This window comes from Hemicordylus capensis, chromosome 6 (genome assembly GCF_027244095.1).
Source record: "Hemicordylus capensis ecotype Gifberg chromosome 6, rHemCap1.1.pri, whole genome shotgun sequence".
NCBI lineage: Eukaryota > Metazoa > Chordata > Lepidosauria > Squamata > Cordylidae > Hemicordylus > Hemicordylus capensis.
In genome coordinates, this window is record NC_069662.1 from 24,258,968 (window position 1) to 24,282,474 (window position 23,507).

Genomic DNA, 23,507 nt, shown 5'->3' on the forward strand with positions numbered 1-23,507 from the left:
GCTTTACACACCTTCAGACCTAGGTGCATGAAGAATCATTGACTCCCCACATCAATCTGGGCACTGAGGTAATTTCAAGAGGTACTCCTTTGGATGCCAGTGCTACAGAACTAATATGAGCAGCAACTGGGGAGGGGGCCTTTTCAGTTGTAACACACTTTCTGTGCTCTTGCCTAGGGAGGCTCACGTGCCACCTACGCTGATATCCTTTTGACACCAGGCCGAGACTATTTTCCTAGACTTTCTAAACTTTGAGCCCCTTAAACTGAGTCAAACCATTGGTCCATCTAGCTCAGTATTATTTATACCAGGGATTCTCAACGTGGGTCCCCAGATGTTATTGGACTTCAACTCCCATAATTCCCAACCAAAGGCCACTGGGGCGGGGGATTATGGGAGTTGGTCCAATAACATCTGGAGACCCAACATTGAATCCCTGGTCTACACTGACTGGGAGTGGCTTTTCCAAAATTTCAGGCAGGAGTCCCTCCCAGATGCAAGGAAGTGAACCTGGGACATTCTGCACACAAGCAGATGCTCCTCCACTGAGCTTGGGCCCCATCCCCTAAGGGGAATATCTTATAGCAGACGACGCTCTCCTGTAGTCATCAGGGTGGACCCTGCTTAGCAAAGGCAGCCATTCATACTCACTACCACAAGACAACTCATGTTGCAGTTTGATTTGCTGCTTTATTCCAGTGTTGCTTTATTGCTGCATGAAGTTTTTATGATCGTTATTGTTTTTATTTTTCTAACCCAGTTTTATCAAGTATTGAAAGGCAGGAACAGACATTTATAAAATATGTATAACAAACTTTTCACACACCATGTACAAACAATAATTCTGTTTCATTCTGCCATAGCATGGTGCTATATTTAGGTTTCAGAAGCCCATAGCAACTAAAACACATTTTCAGAGGGGTTTTCAGAAAATGAATGGAGGAATAAAACAAAACAAAACCCACTCTGAATCCTTAAATAACCATAAAGTCTTAGTTGATATATTTGCTTTTCTTACTACAGATAAAGACACAGGACAACACAGCTGTGGATTTTTTTTCCTTTTAATTGAAAGGACACTCATGTCTGGGCATCCAGATATGCACAAAGATTGAATCATCTCTAAGCTACCTCCAAAGAAGTGAAGTTTGTAGGTCACACCTCTCTGAAAGAAAAGAGAATTCCAACTCCACATGCCCATTTCTATAAGCATTGGTCATTGCCATGCTAGCAGCCCTTGTACTGGAAAATGTATTGACCAAGGCTTTAACAACTAACATGATTTTTTCTCTCTCTCCTTTTAAAATGAAAGGTTCCTACAAATAAAAACACAGTAAGGGGTGGGGGGAGAAAGATGAATTGAGAGACTTGGTTGTTGCTGGTCATCAGAATTAGCACCAAAGTTTGCCGAGATGTCTAAATTCTGCTGCGGGAAGTCCTGTAGAGTAATGTCTTCCCTCAGCATTTTCCAGCAGGGCAGCGACCTGGAAAAGGGGATGCAAATAAGAGGCAGGCAGTGTTCCAAATTCCAGCCTTGCAGTTTACAAAAGCAGTTTCCAGAAAAGCATGGGATGGGGCTGGAAATGGAAGCAAGTTTCCCAGCACTCAAATGGGATGCGGTTTCCTGGTAACTGATGCATTTCAAATGGATACCCTGCAGCAGTTCAGCAGTGGTTTGTGGGGGTGGGCAGTTCCTCTCATCATGTGGAAGGTCCTCACATCTATACCACAAATGTAGACTAAGTGATGTGGAATACAACTGTCATGGCCGCCCTCTAAAAAAATTCTGGCAATTGTAGCTTTGTGAGCATGCTCTGACTTCAGGTGGAAATTCTTAGTCCTCCTCACAGAATTACAGGCCCCAGCCATGGGCGTAGCTAGGGAAGAGGGGGCCCGTTTTCATCCCTCTCTTGGGCGGCCCCCCAGAGTGAGGGAGACAATGAAGAAAATAGGGAGGCATGGAGCTGGAGGGCCCTCAGGAGCTGGGGGCCCGTGTTCTTTGAACCCTTTCGTTCAATTATAGCTATGCCTCTGGCCCCAGCTTTCCTTGTGGAGAGGATATTGCTATTAAGCTAGTTAAGTCTGTGGTATACCTATGTCCACCAACTGTTGGGCAGTGAGGGTGAGAATCAGCTGTGATGACAAGAGATCTAGGAATTCTATCTTCCATTCCTTACCTCTGTATCCATTCCCCAGAAATCCATTCATGCTGTACTTTGATTCTTTTCCTCCTAAAGCAAACGAGAAAGGAGGCACGTCAGGTTAATTTGAACTGTACAAGGTTGTTTCTGTCCTCTTTGCCTCTATCTATTCTGTTCTACGGGGCCCTTTATTTATCTATCTATTTATCTATTTATTCACTTTCTACACCGCCCTTCCAAAAATGGCTCAGGGCAGTTTACACAGAGAAATAACAAATAAATAAGATGGATCCCTGTCCCCAAAGGGCTCACAATCTAAAAAAGAAACATAAGATAGACACCAGCAACAGTCACTGGAGGTACTGTTCTGGGGGTGGATAGGGCCAGTTACTCTCCTCCTGCTAAATAAAAGAGAATCACCATGTTAAAAGGTGCCTCTTTGCTAAGCTTTTCCATTTGATCTAAAGCATGAAGTTCACATTACATTGTTTGAGACCTCCTTCTGTACAAATATTTTGACTTCCTGTTTTCCAAGAGAGGCATTCTAGGGATGCCATTAAAAACACTCCAAAATTAACAGCTAATATTGTATAACAATTTTTAATCTATGCAACTATTTATCAAGTGGTAACTTAGAGCTGTGAGCATGAACTCATGTGTGGAACGGATTGTCCATAGGAGATGCCCACATAAAAAAAATTGACCACACTGCACCTAAATGTTCATCCAAAGAAGCAGCTGTGTGTGTGTGTGGGCGAGCAAGTGAGTGAGTGAGTGAGAGAGAGAGAGAAAGTAAGTCTCTTCTACATGCAAATGCTAGAGGCAACCAGCTTCTCATGTGGTAGGTTCCTAATTGGTAAACAAGGATTTGCATTTTCCTACCACAAGGAGCTACATAGTCAAAAATGTGAAGATTTCCCGCAATTCAGGCTTTACAACTGGGGATACTAGTACACCTAAGAGTACTTGAAGGGATCCTGAGGGTACTCAGCACCCTCCTTCCTCGCTGAAGACTGTTGGCTTGAAGCCAAGCATCCTCAGCGATGTGTCTACTGTAGAAGGGGAGCGGGGTGAAGAGCCTCCTCCTCTGCTCCTGATTGGCTGGCTACGTGCTGAAGCTCAGCATATTCCTCCCCTCAGCCTGACTGACAGGCTTCAGAAAATTAGCACCAAATACTCCCAGTGAAATAGAATAAGAAAAAATTGACTGTATGAGTAACTTAGGATGGCTGTGAACCAATGACTGTAATAGCAGTCTCTACAGTGTTACAATCTCCTCAGTTGTAACACTTAAATTTGTACACACACAAACACATTTAAATGTTACAGTTATGAAATGAGCTAATCCAGACTAGCAGCTAGGTAATTATAGACACTGGACCTAATGATAACGGGGAGGGGTGGGTGGGCGGGCGAGGGGCTGCAAAAGAAGCATCCTTTCTGTATATATTTCACTACAAACCCACAGATCTGAGCCAGAGTGCATTTGCTAAAAATAAAAAAGAAGAAAAGAAGAAGGACTATGCAAGCCCCAGTGGATTCACACAGCTTCTTGACCATTCACAAACAAACTGAGACACAACACATGTCCATTGCTCCATAGTTCAAACACAAAACCAACTTGCACATATAGTGCATTCATAAGGAAAAATAATAAAATCACAACACATGCCCCTTGCTTCACAGTTCTCATGCAGACCTTTTGGATCACAAACTAATTTCCGAATAGTGCCTTTTGTAAAAAAAAAAAAAAAAAAGTTGTTTATTCATATGTAACAGTTCAATTTTCACTAGATGTGAAGTACTCTATGGACAGAGATAACTGACTGCTTTCTGACAGCTTTACTGCAGTAGGGAAAATCCATTAAACATCAGAGAGACCACCAATATCCTTGAAATAAAAATACAAAGAGTCCTGCCATATTAGACTACATGTGTGCCCAATTTCAGAACTCTAAGCCCAGCCATTCTGGAAATGTAAAGGGTTGGACAAAAGGTGGGGATTATGTTGTACTTTTTTATGAAGGCAAAGGGAAGATTTCTTCACATGGTGGGGTGGAACGATTGTCCAAGGAGGGGCTTCAGTTCCAGAAGTTTTTGTAATTTTCTGCCATGAAACAAGCCATTTATAAAACTTTTTTGAACGTTTTTTTAAAAAAATAAAAGTCAACGGATATTTTAAATTTTTTAAAATAAAAATTAATGGATTTTTAACATTCAACATTAAAAACCAACGGAACAACTGATTTGCTTCAAATTCAATACACTGAGTCCTGATAATCTGTCCTACATCTGTACCAAATTTCAGAACTCTAGGCCAAACTATTCCAGAAATCTAAAAGGGACCCTTTTTTCCCCTTGGGGAAAGTCATAGGGCCCTGTAGGAGAGTGGGCACATGGAGCTGGGCCCCCAGACCCATGCCTAATGGTGCCCCTGAATCTAGACACTGTCTTAAATCCAGATTATGTTACTCATAAATTGAAATTATGTGGTAGCTGAGCTGAAGGTTTTCGACAGAAGGGATATACTTGTTTTAAAAGGTTGAGGCTAAGATCATCCTATGAGAAAAGAACATCTTTTCTCATATGAACTTAGCCAGGTCATGATCCAAGGTTTTGCTCCCCACCATCTCAGGTGCAATGGGCAATGGGCAGCAGCACGAGACAGGGGCTTCTCAGCAGTGATACTGAGAAGATAGCATTCCCTTTTGAGAAAGGTTCAATGGACCCTATGGCTTAGGTGAGAATTAAAACTACTCTTTATCAGAGGGCATTGGGGGTGACCAATAATTAGCTCTACACAATGCTGCTGATTGCTTGCTGATGTTGTAATCTACCTTTTTAATGCTTTGTCTTGCTTAATTTATATTATTATGGCTTTATATTGTTGTTAGCAGCCTTATGCATCCTTATGGTATGAAAGGCAACCTATGAGGATTCTAAATAAATTGTTTTCTAATTGAGGGGCCTCAGGGTTCTCTGAAATATAGTTTGAGAAATCACATCGGCAGACGTTGCAACCATGCCATGGAGGACACATCAGCTTGAGGCTATTTCAGACAGCTGCCCTGTGGCAAGTGTAACATGTAGCAGGCTTCTCATATACCTTATGAGAAGCAGAGCTAGAGAGAAGGAGGAGGGCAAGAAATTGCTCCCTCCGTCCGCTGTGGGTTGGGCACTTCTTCCCTATTGTTGCAGGGGAACACAAATCTCACACCACCTACCATATCCTCCCAGTGCTTGCCCAGGGACCATTGGCCTGCCGTATCCTCCTGCTGCAAGGGGACCATATATACCTGCCAGGCAAAGAGAGAGGCAAAAGCTAAGCACAGTGAACAACCTGCTCGCTGGTGAGCAAAGTGAGAACTCTGTTGGAGGAGAAGGGAAGAGGCGTCTTCCCCTCCCACCCCCCCATATTCAGTCTTACCTGCCTCCAACCCATTAGCTTGGGGGTCTCCGCCATTCATGTATCCCAGCCCATTTCCATTGCCTGCATACAGGGTAAAGTGGAAACAGAGAGTGAGAAAGGAAAGAATATAACAACATGTCCATCCCAAGTCCCACAGTTACTTTTCTTTCCTTCCTTTTGTTTCCCCATCCCACCGTTTCTGCTCCCAGGGGCTGAGAAACAGGAGCCCTCGCTTTCTCCAGTGCGATAGATGCCACCACTTGCCAACAAGAGTTTGCTCTTGTCCAAATGTAAGATCCTTGGCACATGGAGCCACCTTCTTGTCTTTATTCTGCAAAGTGCCAGGGAGACTGACACAACTAAATCATAATAATATCAGCAATGTAAACATTTTATTCATTCATTTATTCGATTTATATACCTCCCTTCCTAAAGTGGCTCAGGGGGGTTTACATTAAAATTGCAAGTTGTTCTAGTGAGAACTCATCTGCCTACTTTCCTTTCACTATCCCTACAACTGGACTAAATCTGGTTCACATCGGTCAGGTGGTCCACAAGTTAGATCTCTTGTGCCTCAAAGGTTCACATCCGCCATCTTGAATAGGGGTGGATGACATCATTGCAAACTACACCATTGAGGTGTCCCTAAGTGTTATTCCACTGGCGGAGCCTGACAGCCGGCGGCCTGTGTGTGGCCGAAGCGGTGGCCCCACTGACCCCGCCCCCCACATCTGATGTAAGATGCGGGGGCTAGCCATGCCCCCACATCTGACATAAGACACAGGGGGCGTGGTCTGGCTCCCGAACGGAGCCTTGAGGAGTTGCAGTTTAACTCCCAAAGGGGCCGCGCGCCCCTCTCAGGAGCTAAACCTGTACCCCAGCGTCTGGCGTCAGACACGGGTTGTGTGTCGGGGCCGTGAGGCGTGGCCCCTGATTGGGCATGGCCTGGGTTCTTTGAACCTGTTGGCCCAATGGTGGCTCCGCCCTTGTGTCATTCACTACAACTGTACCTAATTTGGTTCAAATCGGTTAGATGGTCCACAAGTTAGCCCACTTCTGCCTCAAAAGTTTACGTGTCCACCATCTTGAATCTGGGTGGATGACATCATCACAAACCATGCCATTGATGTGTCCTTATGTGTCCCTAGAACTGTACCCGATTTGGTTCATATTGGTCCAGGCGTTGCAAAGTTGATAGAGGGGGACACACACAGAGACAGACAGAATGCTAGGTGATCTCATTAAAAACACATATTAAAACAAAATTTAAAAATCATTTAAACCAGAATAAAATTAAAACTAAAACTAGATATCATTATAAGCCAGGCTAAAAATATGGGTCTTTAAGGCTCTCTTGAAGGCCTCCAAGGAAGATAATCCTCTCATGTCCATGGGGAGCATGTTCCACAACCCAGGGGCGACAACTGAGAAGGCCTGATCCCACGTCAACCACCAGTTGATATCAACTAGGCTTGCTCCAACAACCTCCCTGCAAGATGAAATCAGGCATGTTGGGCAAGGATCCCAAGAACAGGTGGTAGGTCCTGCTGCTCCAAGCAATTTGTCCACATCCTCAGGAATCACAAACTGAAACTGATCCAATCTAATATTGCAAGAGGGATTGCTGGACAGCTCCCTAACTGGCCCTGCAGAAATACTGGAGTCCATCAGCCCAAATGCGAGAGATTTTACCTGCAAAGAACTCATTTAATGTGTCACAGTGAGACATTGTTTCCAGAAACAGATTTGAAATAGAAGGGTTTTGAGTTAAACTCTTCCGGAACAGCTCTGCTGTGGATGAGAACTTGCAGACTCAATACATGCAGAATAAAACCGCTTCCTTGCTGCACGTATTGCCACAGAATAGGCCTTCAAATGGGCTCTATGCTGTGTCTTATCAGATTCAAGATGTGTCCTCCTCCATCTGTGCTCGTCATCTACCTTGCCACTTCAGCTCTTGTACCTCTTTCAATATCATAGAGCTAATTTTGAAGCAGGTCGGAGAGGACACTTAGGAGTGATATGTCTACTGCCCTGGTAAGTTCCCAGTTCCAGCTATCCACCAGGGCATTGACAGAATCACCAGCAGAACCCAACTCCAAAACTCTCCAAGGCCCTTTGGAATCCTACTGAATCCAACAGCCTTCTTGGGCAGACCATTCTAATAGATCCCCCACCCGCATTTCCAGTCATATCCAGCATCCCTTATAAACACTAGAAAGTTTTGCTACCTTTCCATTCTAATTGATGAAGAGTTCTGAGAAACTCAAAGGCCTGCATATTCTCACACCAACCTAAACCTAAGCTGGTCCTATAAATGATGCTGTCTTTTCTTGATCCTTTTGGACCAATATGGCAACCACCATCAACTGAATCAAAACTATAAATGTGTTTTGCTCATGTAATTAGAACTTAGTATAATTTTGTTTGGGCTACTCAATTTTTCAGTCAATATGCTTGTTAGCAGATAGATGTGCAGTAAGCCCTGTCCTAATTCTGTGACCAGGTGGACTCTTTTCACCCACCATATTTAATTGTAGCTGGGTCTACACTGATGCCACCTGGCCCTCCAGCTTGGGCTCCACAGGGGCTTTGGGTTGCTCCTGGAAGGCATGAGGGGAAGAGGAACAGGAAGGGCAAGGAGATGGAACATAGGGACATAGGAAGCTGCCATATACTGAGTCAGACCATTAGTCCCTCTCGCTCAGTATTGTCTACACAGACTGGCAGCGGCTTCTCCAAGGTTGCAGGCAGGAATCTCTCTCAGCCCTGTCTTGGAGATGCCAAGGAGGAACTTGGAACCTTCTGCTCTTCCCAGAGTGGCTCCATCCCCTAAGGGGAATATCTTACAGTGCTCACACATCAAGTCTCCCATTCATATGCAACCAAGGTAGACCCCACTTAGCTAAGGGGACAAGTCATGCTTGCTAACCACAGATCCTTCCCCTATCTCACTCTTCTTCTGGAGAGAGCACTTTCATATGGGTGCCACAACAACCCAAAACATGAATTTACAACACTTGATCACCATGTCACAACCAGGGCTGTGTGCACTAAAGAAATAAGTGTGACTGACACACTGCACAACATTATGCACATGGAGTGCAAACAGAGTGAAGCCATTTTATTTATTTATTTATCTGTCTACTTATTTATTTATTTATTTATTTATTTATTTATTACATTTATAAACTGCCCCATCCAGAGGCTCTGGGCAGTGTACAACAACTTTTTAAAAAGACACAAAACCCACAATTCAAACAATGCTAAAAACAATATTAAAACAATCCAAAAATGATTAAATCTATTATACTATCCTATATACTATTATATAGCAGTGCTCTTGCACAAACATTACGTTCCACCACGTGCATGACATTGCACAGTATGTCAGCCAGTCATTTGCTCTGAGAGAACCCCAATCCTATACCAAGAAAAGCAGAATCATGTGCCACATAATTAAGAATATCTGTATAAATGGTTGTTGTGATCTTGGCAGTCAAAGAAATGACAGAGCTGGGTATGTTACTGTCGCCCTTCTCCTCCTTTCAATGTGATATCTACTCTGTGCCCATACACTTTCTATAGAGCAGCATGAAGGCTGGTGACTTGTTTTTTAAAAAAAAAAAAAATTAAAAAGGAAAGACACAAGGTCAAGAGACTGCATTCTGCATCCCATTCCAAATTCTATGATTTTTCCTGCACCTGCAGGATTTAAGCAGCATTGCACACAACTTACCATATCTACCAGCCCCGTAGTCTCCTCCCAGGCCAGCAGCCTCTGGTTGCCCATTGTACGAGAGCTGCCCTGCCCCTGTGACACAGACAGGAGTCAGGAGAAGGGCAACAGACGTTCCCCAACTGGAATAGGGACAATCCCCTATGGCTTGTACCTGTTGCCACCAAATCATTATCCCATGGTTTAAGGCAGGTCTGCAAACCTCCCTGAAGTTTTTCACATCTGGCTTTTAGTTCACATCTCCTCTAGAGTGGAGGTTCACATATTGGCCCAATTTACCCCAAAGCCCCTGAGAGTTATCAGGGAGCACTTCACACACGATTCAGGTTTTTCATGGCATGTTAAGAGCGTAGCCCAATTTATATCCAGGGTAAGAAAATCCACTTTTTGCATCATTTTTATGGGGCAACTTCAAACTCCCAGTAAAGTCTCTCAGTAAACCTGCAGTAAAGCCTGCTGTCTGGGAAAGTTCCCAGTGTTGACACAGGACATGTCAAATGCTTGAATAATACAGGAAATAATGAAATCCACAACTCACCTTTTTATACCCCACAATATTAGGCAAATTGTGGTCCCCTGTAGTCTTTTTAAAAATTAATAGTTTATTGAACATTTTCCTCATTTACAACATATTGGATGTCCCATTATCATTGCATCCCACCCTTCAAAACAGCAGCTCAGGGAGTCATCAAAAAGGGTAAATGTGCTGGCTCTTATCTGGCCCGTATAATGCAAGCACTGGAATTCCTACACTGGATATTTAAACGGGTTTACCAGATATTTCCTTTCCAGAGGGAATTGTCGCTGGAGGAGCAGTGCTGGGATTCCCCCCCCTCCGGTGGGGGTGGGAATTCAGATCACTCTCATTCAACTGCAATTCCTAGGATTCTTGGAGGCAAGCCATGACAAACAAACTGGTATGAAGTCAAGATAAGAGTGCAATGCAATTAATTCCCAGACAGCATCAAGACTAATCTCTGAGGGCCTCTCCCACCTTCTCTGAGGGTTCCCCAAATCGTATCATTAGTAATTAGAGCATCCCCACCCCCCACGGCTGATTAAAGGGAAATACTTTGCCAATCACTCTTGCAAGTGGCAGCAAAGAGTGGCTGACATGATAGGAGCAGTGAGTCAGTAGGAGAAGAAATAGTAGCAGCTGTAGTAGAAGGAGGGCTTCGCAGTTCGCAAAGAGCCTTCCGTGTCCCTGTGCCGAAGGCTTCTTGTGCGGCCATGTGTGGAGATTGGTAGGAAGCAATGTTTACATCTTTCCCCTCTGCTTACATAAATATGTGCCTGAGGGCCATGCAGCCTGTGGTGAAGCAAAGACTTCTAGTCAACCCGACACTAGAACTTTCCCTTTGGTTATGAGAACCCTTTGGAACCTGGCCTTCAGTCACGTAAAGACTGTTTTCAATAACGTGGGCTCAGTAAGTTTTCTGTTTGTCAGAAGCAACCATGTGGGCAGGGGCATAACTGTCATAGGGCAAGGGGAGACAGTTGTCTGGGGGCCCACTGCCTTGGGGGGCCCCCAGAGGCAAGTCACATGACTGACTCCCCCAGCCACGCACCCGCCCGGGTTGTAGTCATCCTCTGAAAGTGATGCGAGTGTTAAGACCTGGAGCTACCAGAACAGCATGTCTTTCTCTGGTACCATTAAATGACCTGCATCATCCACAATTTACAAAACCTTGTAAAAAATAATTTAGGATGATGTTCTATTGTGGCACATGGAGGGGGGCATTTTGAAATCTTGTCTCTGGGCCCACGTGTGGGTGCTAAAGGGCCAGCCATCATTCATTCATTCATTCATTCGATTTCTATACCGCCCTTCCAAAAATGGCTCAGGGCAGTTTACAGGGATAAATAATAAATAAATAAAATGGCTCCCTGTCCCCAAAGGGCTCACAATCTAAAAAGAAACATAAGATAGACACCAGCAACAGTCACTGAAGGTACTGTGCTGGGAGTGGATAGGGCCAGTTACTCTCCCCCTGCTAAATAAAGAGAATCACCACATTAAAAGGGTGCCTCTTTGCCCAGTTAGCAGGGGTTAATGCACATAATTCTTCTATTGTTCTGCGTATCTGTTGCCATCAGGGTAATGGCTAAGTCACTGAGTTAAGCATCAGAGCAATCACCCAACTATGTATCTGTGTTAAAGGAAAGCGTAAGCTTTAATTAGCACCTATCTCTGACTTACAGTCGCCAGACGGAGAAAACACTAATCTTTCCTTTTGATGTTCCCTTATAGATGTTAAGAGAGACATTATACACAAGGTTCATTCTTGGCTGGGGGCTTCCTTGAGGGACTGTTGCCTGTGTCCAAGAGAGCGTGCAGAGTTCTTTGTTCTGGCTATGAACAAAGGAAGACTACAATCATACTGTAAAGCTGTAAGAATGTAAAAACTATCTGTTGTAACTAAGATTAGCAGCTTCCTCACTTAACATCACAAGTCAAGATACAGGACAACATGTTTTTACCTCTCTGAACACCCGCTTTTACATTTTTTAATTGCCTATAAACGGTTCCTTTAATTTTTAATTAATAAGCCAGACTTTACTTGTTTTACCATAACTCTGGACTGTCCTGGGAAATATTACGTTCTGCCCTACCCACAAGGCCACTTAGGTAATTTTGCTACAGAAAGGCTCAGGGGGTATATTTTTGAGGTTAAAGGGGTTAAAGGGAGGATAATTTCTGCACTCACATGCTAGACTCTTTTGCAGTGAGAGAAGGGATGCAAAACTTGCTCCACCCAACTCCATTGCTCCTGCATGGCTGCCCAAGGGATGCTGAAGGCCCTTTGCAAACACATAGCCCTGCTCCTGCTGATTCACTGCTGCGTATCATATCGGCCACTATTTCTTTTACCAATCATGTCATCATACACCTTACAAGCTACCCCCAGAGAGGGATACATACAGTTTTCCTTGTGGAATATGAAGACTCACCTCCATATTTGGCAGCTGAGGGATCTCCAGCAGGGCCATAGGATGTCTGGGCACCTATAGATGGGACACACCCAAAATCTTAGTACACACAGCCCTTTCTACCAACCTAGGCAGCCCTTTCTACCAACCCAGGACCTGCGATGGCTAATTCTGATAATACTAATACTAATACTGGGCTCAACCCTTCCTGGAAATCACACTATCTGAACTGAATACTGTCAGGTATTTCCAAACAAAGTGATTTTTTTTGTGGGAGGTTCAGAGCCGGGAACTGCACATGAACTGCTTGCGGGAGTTATTCATTCTTGCATTAATTCATCCTGCTATTTTTTGACCACATCAAGGCAAACATTGTTGGCTGTGTTCCTCGCTATTCCTCCCACTTTCACCATCCCCTAAGGAGCTTAATGTGCATGTGTGCAGCAGAAAGCAACACATTTTACTTTTCATTTGTATCTTGTTGTGCAATTGCACACTTCTAGTTTACTGCACTCACTCTGCCACTTACTTCACGCAAAACTCCTGTGGATCTTGGATTGAACAAAAGCAAGTGTTTCCTTCTTCTCTGGGCTTGGAACATAGGAACCTAGGAAGCTGCCATATACTGAGTCAGACCATTGGTCTGTCTAGCTCAGTATTGCCTACACAGACTGGCAGCAGCTTCTCCAAGGTTGCAGGCAGGAATCTCTCTCAGCCCTATCTTGGAGAAGCCAGGGAGGGAACTTGAAACCTTCTGCTCTTCCCAGAGTGGCTCCATCCCCTGAGGGGAATATCTTGCAGTGCTCACACATCAAGTCTCCCTTTCATATGCAACCAGGGCAGACCCTGCTTAGCTAAGGGGACAAATCATGCTTGCTACCACAAGACCAGCTCTCCTCTCCGGTTCTTGATGTCTTAACAACTCACTTCCTGAATATCCCAATGAATTGTTTCCCTTTTCTCCTGCCCAGTGGTCCTCTTCTAAATTCTAATGACTTGGCTGCAATCATATGCACACTTTCCTTGGAGTAAATCCCATTGACGTTAATGGGACTTACTTCTGAGTAAACAGACCTCAGTTGCCAAGACTACAATTTCCTCTTAAAAAAACAAAAAATTAAATTGCTGCTCTTTCACTCTTCTGATTACTGGGGTGGTGGGGAGTAAATGATGCCACACTTGCCCTCACCTGTTCCCTCGATGCTTTGGCCATAAGGCCAGAAATGGGAAATGGCTTCATTGGTTGTAGTTTCTCTATTTATTCCTCAAAATGAGATGAAAACCAAAGACCTGGTTGACCCCTGTGAAGCCATTAGACCATAGTATTTCCAGCCAGGTAGCTCAAGGGCTTTGGTTCAGCCACACCTCAAAGTGTTGCCATTTGAATCTTATATTTCAGATCTTTATCCTCAGAGGAGAGAAAGCTAAACAATGTCTTCACCTCTTCTGGGACTGAACCTCAAGGGCATTGAAAAGTATATTCTGCAACTGAGTCCAGGAAAGCCATGGCTGAAATTAAGCCCTGCAAGCTGTCTGTTTCCCGTCACCTCCAGCCTCAACTTACTGGTGAAGCTTCTTGCTTTTCCCCACCCCAAAATCAATGACCCCCCCCCCCACCGCCCCAAACCACTCACCTGCCTTCTGCAGAGCTCGGGACCCTCGAAGCAGCACCAACAGGAGGCCAAAGAGCACCCAGGGCATTTCTGGATGGAACCACCCCCCTTGGGCACTGAGGCTGCCCCACAACCTGAGGGTGCCTGCACAGCCAGGGTCCAAGCTACAGCCACAGCTGCTAGGCAGAGGTGCACTTAGGTAATTTTGGAGCCTGGACCTAAATGCCTTTGGATGCCCCTCCTTGCTGGAGGCCTCCCCCCTGCAAGTTAAGCATCATCCCCTATGTTTATCCCACATATTTCTTCCCTCACCCTCCCCTTTGTCTCTAAAGCACCCGACACAGGTCATAATCACACTTGGCAGCCTGCCACACCACTCAGGGCAGACTAAAGAGGATTTGGGGGCTCCCAAGAGATGTGGAGGCCCTGGGCTTTGGCCCCAAAGTCCAGGGGTAAGAGCACCACTGATTTCCAGTATGCTGTAGTGATTTGTGTTGGACTTAGACTGAGGAGACATGAATTCAAATGCTGTCTCAGCCATTAAGCTCACCTTCAGCAAGTCACCATCTCACTGTCTAGCTTACTTTGCAGGGCTATTGTGCTAAAATGCTATTCTAAGTTGCTTGGAGAAAGGGAGAGATACAAATGTAATAAATAAATAAAATTCATTACCATTCCCATTCCCATATCCGCCTGGCTGAAGGCCAGCCCCAGGGAACCCATTTCCTCCAGCTCCGTAACCTGAAAAAAAGAGAGAGAGAGAGACCAGATCTTTGCAATTTTAGCTGGAAACTGAATCCCATCAGGGTCAAATCCTCTGTCCCTTCTCTCCAGAGCAAGCAATCTCTGTGAAGCGGATGGTAATCTTTCAAGCGGCAGGCTCTCAATAGGTTGTCCAACGGCTCCACCTTCTGGGCATCTCTCTTTATTACAGCAATGATGCACAAACACTATTCACAGCCGCATTGCCAGTGCTTTTGGACAGGTAATACGATGCAGGATTGTGGATGGGGCCAGCCCTAGCCGAAGTTTGACTCTGGCACCCAGCAGCCAAGAAGTGCAGAGCCCTGGCTTTAACTTGAGCAATGCAGGCTGCTCATTTGCTGGGTCGAATAACCAGCTGCAGATGGCCAGCAACTGCATATGACTAGTCCACGCTGTTTGGGGATATAGTGGAAGAGGAAGAAGAAGAAGAGTGGAGGAGCTCGGAGTCCAGACGACACCTGACCTTCCACTACTACTGCCACCTCCCTCACCTCAGCACTGCAGAGTTCCTCTGGGCGTATCAAGCAGTGAGGAGATTATCAGGATCAGCCAAAAGCGGGCTAAAGGAGCCTAGCCTGCTTTCGGGTGAGCGTGAGAACCACCGGGCTTGCAGGCGAGCTTGGTGTTGGAAAGTTAAAGGACTTTGCACTGTCTCTTGTCTCAGACAGTGGAGGACAGACTAGTAAGTCAGAGGGCTAGAGGGTCAAGACATTGGTCATCACTTCTCCACTGCTCTGATGCTAACCCTTTGAAATGTAGATTGCTAATCTCAGGGATTCAAACTTCCTTCCTCCTTCTCTCTCTTGCTACCTGCCCGCCTACCTTGCAACATGGCAAGTTCCTCTCCCTGCACCATATGTGCAGAGAAGATGCAGAATCCATCTGCATCCAGCTAGATAGATAGATTAGAGATCCTAAATCCTCACTTTCCTATCTAGAATGGAGTTCCTTAATAAATGCCTTTTATATTGATTTGAAACTATGAATTGGCTCCAAGTTACTTTACTCTCAGCATACATGCACAGAGAATTTCCAACACTTGGTGCCCTCAAAGTGGGTAACCACTTTGGTGGCCCTCCCCTTAGATGAGCGCTCTGCTACCCCCATCTATTTGATTGTGTATTGTGCTGCGGCAACACATGAGGACACCCCTGCCGGGAGGCTGAAACAAGCCTCCCGGCCCTGGAGGATCTCTCCAGGATGCCCTGCACACTCGTGTGGGGCATCCTGGAACTTCGGGGGGCCGCAGGGCCCCCGATCCCTGCAGCCCCCGCCAACTCCGTGATGGAGCTGGCAGTTGTGTGGGTGGCCTATCCGGCCGCCCAGGGCTGCTGCCTTGATCGTCTGCGGCTAAGCCCGCTCTCCGCGCAGAACCCCCTCCGGCGGGTCTCAGAGATCGTGAGACTCGCCTCACTGTCTCCCTGGGAGGCAGCTCTTAAGGGCACTGTGAGGAGTTTCCCTCTGGGAACAACTGGGCCTGGCTGCAGCCAAGCCTGTCGCCATGTGCACCACTTACTTCCTACTTTGGGTCTGGGCACTTGAGGAGCCAGGATGGAGGTCTCCCCCTGGGCAGCCACAGCAGTAACAGAGCGGAGCAAGGCAGGGAGGGGCAAGGACAGACTGAGCTGAGGAGGGAGGAGGCGGAGAGCAAGCCAGGGACCAGCTAGGAGGCAGGCCCTGCCCACTCAACTTCTGGCCAGGGAGCTGTGGTGCTCCCCAAGAACTGGTGCTCTAGACCAGGGATTCTCAACATTGGGCCCCCAGATGTTATTGGACTTCAACTCCCATAATCCCCAACCAAAGGCCACTGGGGCTTGGGATTATGGGAGTTGAAGTCCACTAACATCTGGGGGCCCAACGTTGAGGATCCCTGCTCTAGACAACCACCTAGGACTGTCTAGTGGGTGGGCTGGTCTTGATTGTGGACAATAATTCACATGCAAATTGCTTTTGTGAAAATCATATAGCAGTGTTGCAGATAAGTTCAATTAGTGCTTTTAGTTCTCTCGGTTGCTTTCTTGTTATTTTGTGGCATTTTAAAGTTCTGCTGACTTGTTAAACTGCTGTGGCCCTTATTGGACCAAACATGGGATATGAGTATTTTTATAAATATGTATATATTTTTTTAAAAACACATGCATAAATAGATACATAGATAAATGGAGAGGAGAGCTGGTCTTGTGGTAGCAAGCATGACTAGTCCCCTTAGCTAAGCAGGGTCTGCCTTGGTTGCATATGAATGGGAGACTAGAAGTGTGAGCACTGTAAGATATTCCCCTTAAGGGATGGAGCTGCTCTGGGAAGAGCAGAAGGTTTCAAGTTCCCTCCCTAGCATCTCCAAGATAGGGCTGAGAGAGATTCCTGGCTGCAACCTTGGAGAAGCTGCTGCCAGTATGGGTAGACAATACTGAGCTAGATGGACCTATGGTTTGACTCAGTAATGGCAGCTGCCTATGTTCCTATCCTGATCATGTGATAGCCAACATATGGAAAGGTGTTTATAGACAGAGAAACAAAGCAACATAACCCTGAGATGAGGGATCTCGTGCCAGACTATTGTCTGTGTAGCCAGGAACTGAACCTGGGATCTTCTACATGAAAGGACACATATTCCATGAATGAGCAACAGCTCTTTGTTGCTGGTGCTGTGGATGGGAAGCGGCTGTGCTAGGGCCATTTATGACCAAAGCCACTGTTGTCACTAGTTACATCTGACTCTTCCTGGACCAGTCCAGTGATATTATATGCGTATGTCTCACCGTTGCTGTATCCATTCTGGAGTCCATTGCTTGGATAGCCTCCCCCTGGATAGGCTGTTAAATAAAGCATGGATAAAACAGAAAAATCAGATACAGAGAGAACTTCCTCCTCCTCTCCCTACTCCTCCTCACCTACAGAAGGCTAAAAGTAGGGGAAAGACTCAGAACCCATTTTTGATGGCAGGTTTTATTCAAAACACTCAAGTTAAGAAAACTGGTTCTTGAACATGTGCAGAGTAGCTTTCCTGCACCAGTGAGGAACTTCAGCTTGCCCCAAGCATTTGAGATCAAGAAACAGAGGTTCTGCATCAGAGGACACAAGCTGACATCCTAGCTAAATTTTTCCATAGCAACAACAACAACAAAAAATATTTATATACCACTTTTCAACAAAGTTTTCAAAGTGGTTTACATAGAGTAAGTAAGATAGATCCCTGTCCCCAAAGGGCTCAAAATCTAACAAGAAACATAAGATAGACCCCAGCAACAGTCACTGGAGGTACTGTGCTGGGGGTGGACAGGTCCAGTTACTCTCTCCCGCTAAACAAAGAGAATCATCATGTTAAAAAGGTGCCTCTTTGCCCAGTTAAACAACCTGCCCAGAGAGCAGGAGACTGTTGGTTTGAATCCCCACTGGTGTGTTTCCCAGAATATGGGGAACTCCTATATCGGGCAGCAGCAACATAGGAAGGTGCTGAAAGGCATCTTTTCATACTGCACAGGAGAAGGCAATGGCAAACCACTCCTGTATTCTACCAAGAAAACCACATGGCTCTGTGGTCGCCAGGAGTCAACACTGACTTGACGGCACAATCCTTCCTTTCCCCCTTTTTCTTTGCCCAGGGGTTAGTAATACTTAGGGAGTAGTTCAAAAAAGTACTGAATCTCAATAGGACTTCCTCGAGTAAATTTAATCAGGATGTCAGCCGCAGTTTCCAAACAGAGTTAAGTCCCTGCAGAGGGATCCACCCTTATGCAAGCATCCCACATGGATCAAGCCCAACTTTCCTTTTTGCAGGTAAGGAATCTGTGCACCAATCCATGCAGCCCTCCCGAGCTCACCTTGCTGTGCTCCTATTCCTGCGTAGCCACCTGCACTGGGCACTGCCCCATAACCTGCTTAGAGAGGGGGAAAAGAAATCATTCCCTTTGCACTGATCAACATGGATATCTGGGGCTTCTTATGTTTTATTTATAAAACATAAGCTATGTGCACCATGTTTTACAAAAAAAGGACAGGTCCCTGCCTCAAGAGGCTCACACAGTCTAAAACCATGACAACAGAGAAAGGGTAAGAGAGGCAGGGGTAAACGGGAGAAGAACACACGATTAGGTCATTGTTACTTGGGTCTGGAATGCTGTCATGAGCATGCTCAGAAGTGGCCCAGGTACAAAGGGCCCGGGGACATATGTTTTCTGTTTCTGTGAAGCTTGTGACTAGTGATGGGCAAACTTCCCTTGGCTTGATTTGGAAGGCTTGGCAAACCAAGCTGTTTTCCAAACATACCAGAATACAGATCATTTTCCTTCTGAGCCAAATTCTGAAATTCAGCCCCCGTCACACTTCCAATGATATCATCAGGAACATAATGGGGTCCAAATGCTATGTCCCAAACCCACAACCTTCCCTCTTTGAGCCTCAGGACTCTCCACCGCCCTCTCCCGCCGCTATCAATTTCATTTTCCATTTTCTTGGCAATGTAGTAGCAGGGAAATCTCACGGGACACTTGGGAGGCTTCCCTCCCTCTTTTCTTCAATTTCTGGAGTTTAACACGTCCTTGATAGTATTCCAGATGCCAGGGATCCTGGCTAATGTAGTTTTTTAGGATGCCCTGGTCCATACTATGGATGTTGTGTGCTCTGGATGTCCCAGGGTTCCTTGTGTCTAACGCACTGCAGAGCATGCTCGTGACAGCATCCTGGTACCCCTGGGGCTTGTAGTTCCTAGGGTTCATGATGTTCATCTTATGGAATCATGTACCCTAGAAAACTACATTTCCCAAGCTTCGTGGCATCTGGGGCACTGCTGTTGCAGCATTCAAGGTACCAGGGAGGAAGGGGTTTGTTTTAAATTCCAAGCCACAGAAGAACTTTTGGAGGAAAGGCCACTCAATCCATAAAGCAGTTGAATATTATGAGCAGGACATGGTTGTTTTCTAAGAGAGCGAAAGACAAATTTCATTCATGACTAGTTGGGACTGGTCTAGTAGTGCTGGTTTTGGAATTCCAAAATTCTGACACCCTGAACAAGATCAGAAGGATGACAAGTGCTTTATGGTCTCTTCTGTGAAGTTTATACAATATGCATATTTGTTCAATGTGTTGGGGGTTTGGGGTTTTTTTTTTTTTTGCAGAATTATCAGTTCTGTGCCTGCATGCAATGGGAGCACACACACACAGTTCTGATGCAGTGGAAGGAGATGACGCCCCAAAGTCCTCAGAGAAGAGTATACTGAAGAATTTGGTGGCTGGGGAACCATTACCTGCTTTGGAAGGCTTGCCTCTTGCTCCAAGACCTATGGGATATGGAAAGAGATACCAGGTCACTCCAGAAAACTAGGTAGCAAGATCAAAAGCCAGGTGGAAGAGTAGTTAGAGTGCTAAGTGCTGGCCATGGAGATCAGAGTTCAAATTACTGCTCAGCGATGAAGCTCACTGGGGGGCTTTGTGCCAAACATACAAACTCATTCACTCTCTCTCCCTATCCTACTTTACAGGCTTGTTGTGAAGAAAACATGAGGCAACCATAAAGCCCCCAAGCTTACGGGGAAAAGGGTGGGATACAAATGGGAATAATAAGAATGAAAAAGCAGGCTCGGATAGTTTACACTCAAAAATAAATCTGCCATGTAAACCTGAATTCTGTGAGCTCTATACATTATGCATATTAAATAACTTGCATATATGTGCTGTATTTGTAGGATTCTGCTCCTGCTAGTTGTAGAGATAGATAAAGAAGCTATAGGGAGCATTCCGGCACTACTCTGCAACCACCGAAAGTCCTACTGAGCCCCTCTTTGCTATGAGACTTTACCAAATACTGAAGCTCTTCTCACGATCAGCGGGGAGAGCTGCCAGGACTAACTGCGGGGAAGGAGAGTTTCCCTTCCCTTCCCTGCAGACGGTCAGGGGGGTTCCTGGAGACAAGCAGTGGCTCTCTTGCCATCTGCCTGCGCTTCGCCCGGTAGCTCCGGGGGTCAGGTTAAGGGAAGCTCCACCACATGGTGCCCCACCCCCGGGGGGCCCAGTAATGTGGTGCATTCCTGGGGTCCCCCCTCCCCAAGTGTGTCCCGCACGGCTGCAAGAAGCTGCAGCAGACACATGATTTTAGAAATGGGGCTAGCGGAGCGCTCACTCCGCTAACCTCGTTTAAGGGGGAGGGTATTTAGGCGGGCTTGCCACTGGGAGCTGCACAGCTCCCGTTGCTGCACACGACCAGCTGAAACCGGGCTGGGCTACCTTAGCACGGTTTTGACCGGTCGTGAGAATAGCCTCACTATGGACTAGAAGCTTGCTTTTGCTTTTACATGAAAACAGAGAGCTTGTTCTCACAATCCAAATCAAAGTAGGAGAGCTGTGTGTGCTCCTGATCAGCGGATGTGTATTTGCAAAGATCAAGGTAGAAGGAGAGGAGAGTGAGTGGTTGGGAGCTGGGAGATGGGCAAGATGAGCACAGAGAATCCACATTATTTCCCCAGCATTTTATCGAGGGTGGACAAAAAGCCATCCTACCTAGCTCCCAGCTCCCACCCACTCACTTTCCCCTCCTCATACCGTGATCTTTGCAAACACAGTGCACATCCTCTCCTACCTTGATTTGGATTATGAGAACAAGCCCAGAGATTTTTCAGATTTATGAATTCTGGGCCTGCATAGAATTGCAGTATACATACAGCCCGGATTAGGGGTTTAATGGCATACCCTCCAAAATTTCCAGAGACAGACCTGTAGCACTCTTATTTCGATACCTTAAATCATTGCCTCAGTCTGCCCTATAATCTCCGTTGCTGAAAGCTCTACTCTGAGTTTAGTGTTCAGACCTGTACGTTTATACACATGTACACCAAAGGCAGGATACATCCAGCCTATACTATATGCAACTTCTAGAACAATTCTTTCAAACTGCTTTTCTTGCCACCCAAATGAAAAGCAATCACATATCCCTGCAGCCCAGAAGAATAATTTATTCTCCTATGAGTTCCCCCCACAACACAGTACCTCCAGTGACCGTTGCTGGTGTCTATCATGTTTCTTTTTAGATTGTGAGCCCTTTGGGGACAGGGATCCATCTTATTTATTTATCATTTCTCTATGTAAACTGCTTTGGAACCTTTTGTTGAAAAGCAGTATATAAATATTTGTTGTCGTTGTTTTCATAAAATCACAGGATACATACATAAAATCACAAGACATACTGAGGCTATTTACATGACTTTAGAAAATCAGGCTAGCCTCCGCTAGCCTGACTTTCTACAATTGTGAGAACCACCAGGCTCAGCTGCGAGCCCGGTGGTTCTTGAGCGGGTAACCCGCTCAAGTAGCCCGCCCCTTAAACCAGGTTTGCGGAGCGAGCACTCTGCAAACTCGGTTTTTTAAAATCATGAGTTGCTGCTGTGAGGCTCTGCACTGTGGTTACTCATGAGTAGAGCCCTGGCGAACATAGGAAGCTGCCATATACTGAGTCAGACCATTGGTCTATCTAGCTCAGTATTGTCTTCACAGACTGGCAGCGGCTTCTCCAAGGTTGCAGGCAGGAATCTCTCTCAGCCCTATCTTGGAGAAGCCAGGAGGGAACTTGGAACCTTCTGCTCTTCCCAGAGCGGCTCCATCCCCTGAGGGGAATATCTTACATTGCTCACACATCAAATCTCCCATTCATATGCAACCAGGGCAGACCCTGCTTAGCTATGGGGACAAGTCATGCTTGCTACCACAAGACCAGCTCTCCTCTCCATAAATGTCTATGGGAATCAGGGGGTATTGGGAACAAAGTATGGGAAAAGCAGCCTCCCGGCTCGGGAGTCTCCCCAGTATGCCCTGCGCACTCACGCAGGGCATACCGGAGCTTCCGGGGGCCGCGCGGCCCCTGAACTCCCCAGCCCCTGCCAGCTCCATCACAGAGCCGGCAGTCGTGTGGGTGGCCGATCCAGCCGCCCAGGGCTCCGGCCCTGCTAGTGGGCGGCACTGCTAAGCCCGCTCTCCCTGCTCACTCTTATAAACTGGGTCTCACTGATTGTGAGACCCGGCTCACTATCTATCTAAACCACTTAAATTTAGGAATCTTATCAGAAACAAATTGGTGGCTGAGAAATATTCCTCAAAGTTAGGCCTTGCCGAACTGGTCCTTCTAATTTCCGTGGAATGACTTTGAGTGATGTTCCTCATCACGTCAGTCATCAATCCTAGATTCTGAATGGCAAATGCGACTGTACTTCAAAAATGTTCTGGACGATATTTTAAGAGATCGTGCGCCTTTTAGTTTGCAAGGGACCCAGTGCCTAATCTCGCATGACCCAGTAGTGCCTGACAAGTTACAACTTGTAATCTCATAACTGCTGTTTTAGAGACCCTGAGAGGGGATCTGGAGCCAAATGTCAGCTCTAGCATCTCATGCTGACAACATTTTGGCATTGGCCAGAGGGCTAAGGGCTGTCGGAAAAGTTGCACCCTGTGTCTGCTAGGAAGGGCACTGTGGCAAGGGGATGATGAACTGGGCCCCATCTATGGGCCAGAGAAGGACAAGTTGCAAGGAACTTGCCTGCCCGCCCCCCACCTGAAGAAGAGCCTCTTTGCCCTCAGATGGCAGAAGCAAAGGGAAGCATCCTCTGGCCTCCACCATCAGCTAGAGGGCGAAAGCTTGCTAACCTGTGTGTGTGTTGTAGCCCTATTCGCATGTGATGTTCAGTGCATGTACAATCTGTATAATTGTATCTGTATAATTGTCGATCTGCACACAAGTACAGTTATTCATCCATGATATTGAATGCACGTGCAGCAGTACCCTTCATCTAGACTCTGCATCCTGCATTTGAAAGGAGATTCACGTTTAAAATGAACACATATACAAGTCATTCACACAAACACAAACCCTTGTGTACAGGCACCTGAATTCAGTTAACCCCTACTAACTTGGCAAACAGGTACCTTTT

General features: G+C 46.0%; 1 protein-coding gene across 5 annotated transcripts in view; it reads right to left on the bottom strand.

Moving 5' to 3' along the window:
- Nucleotides 1–1,046: 1,046 nt before the first annotated feature.
- The window catches only part of GREP1 (glycine rich extracellular protein 1), a 43,351-nt gene continuing 20,890 nt past the window's right edge, over nt 1,047–23,507 (bottom strand). For 2 of the 5 annotated variants that reach the window (XM_053258812.1, XM_053258809.1), the window contains 10 exons: nt 19,842–19,874; nt 18,420–18,476; nt 17,358–17,411; nt 14,506–14,574; nt 12,242–12,295; nt 9,290–9,364; nt 5,569–5,631; nt 5,366–5,437; nt 2,178–2,231; nt 1,047–1,484 (listed from right to left, as the gene is read on the bottom strand). In XM_053258812.1, coding sequence (XP_053114787.1) covers nt 1,459–1,484; nt 2,178–2,231; nt 5,366–5,437; nt 5,569–5,631; nt 9,290–9,364; nt 12,242–12,295; nt 14,506–14,574; nt 17,358–17,411; nt 18,420–18,476; nt 19,842–19,874 — 557 coding nt within the window. In that variant the 3' untranslated portion in view covers nt 1,047–1,458. The remainder of the gene's footprint in view (nt 1,485–2,177; nt 2,232–5,365; nt 5,438–5,568; nt 5,632–9,289; nt 9,365–12,241; nt 12,296–14,505; nt 14,575–17,357; nt 17,412–18,419; nt 18,477–19,841; nt 19,875–23,507) is intronic. The other 3 variants (XM_053258810.1, XM_053258813.1, XM_053258814.1) reach the window with 3 other exon arrangements.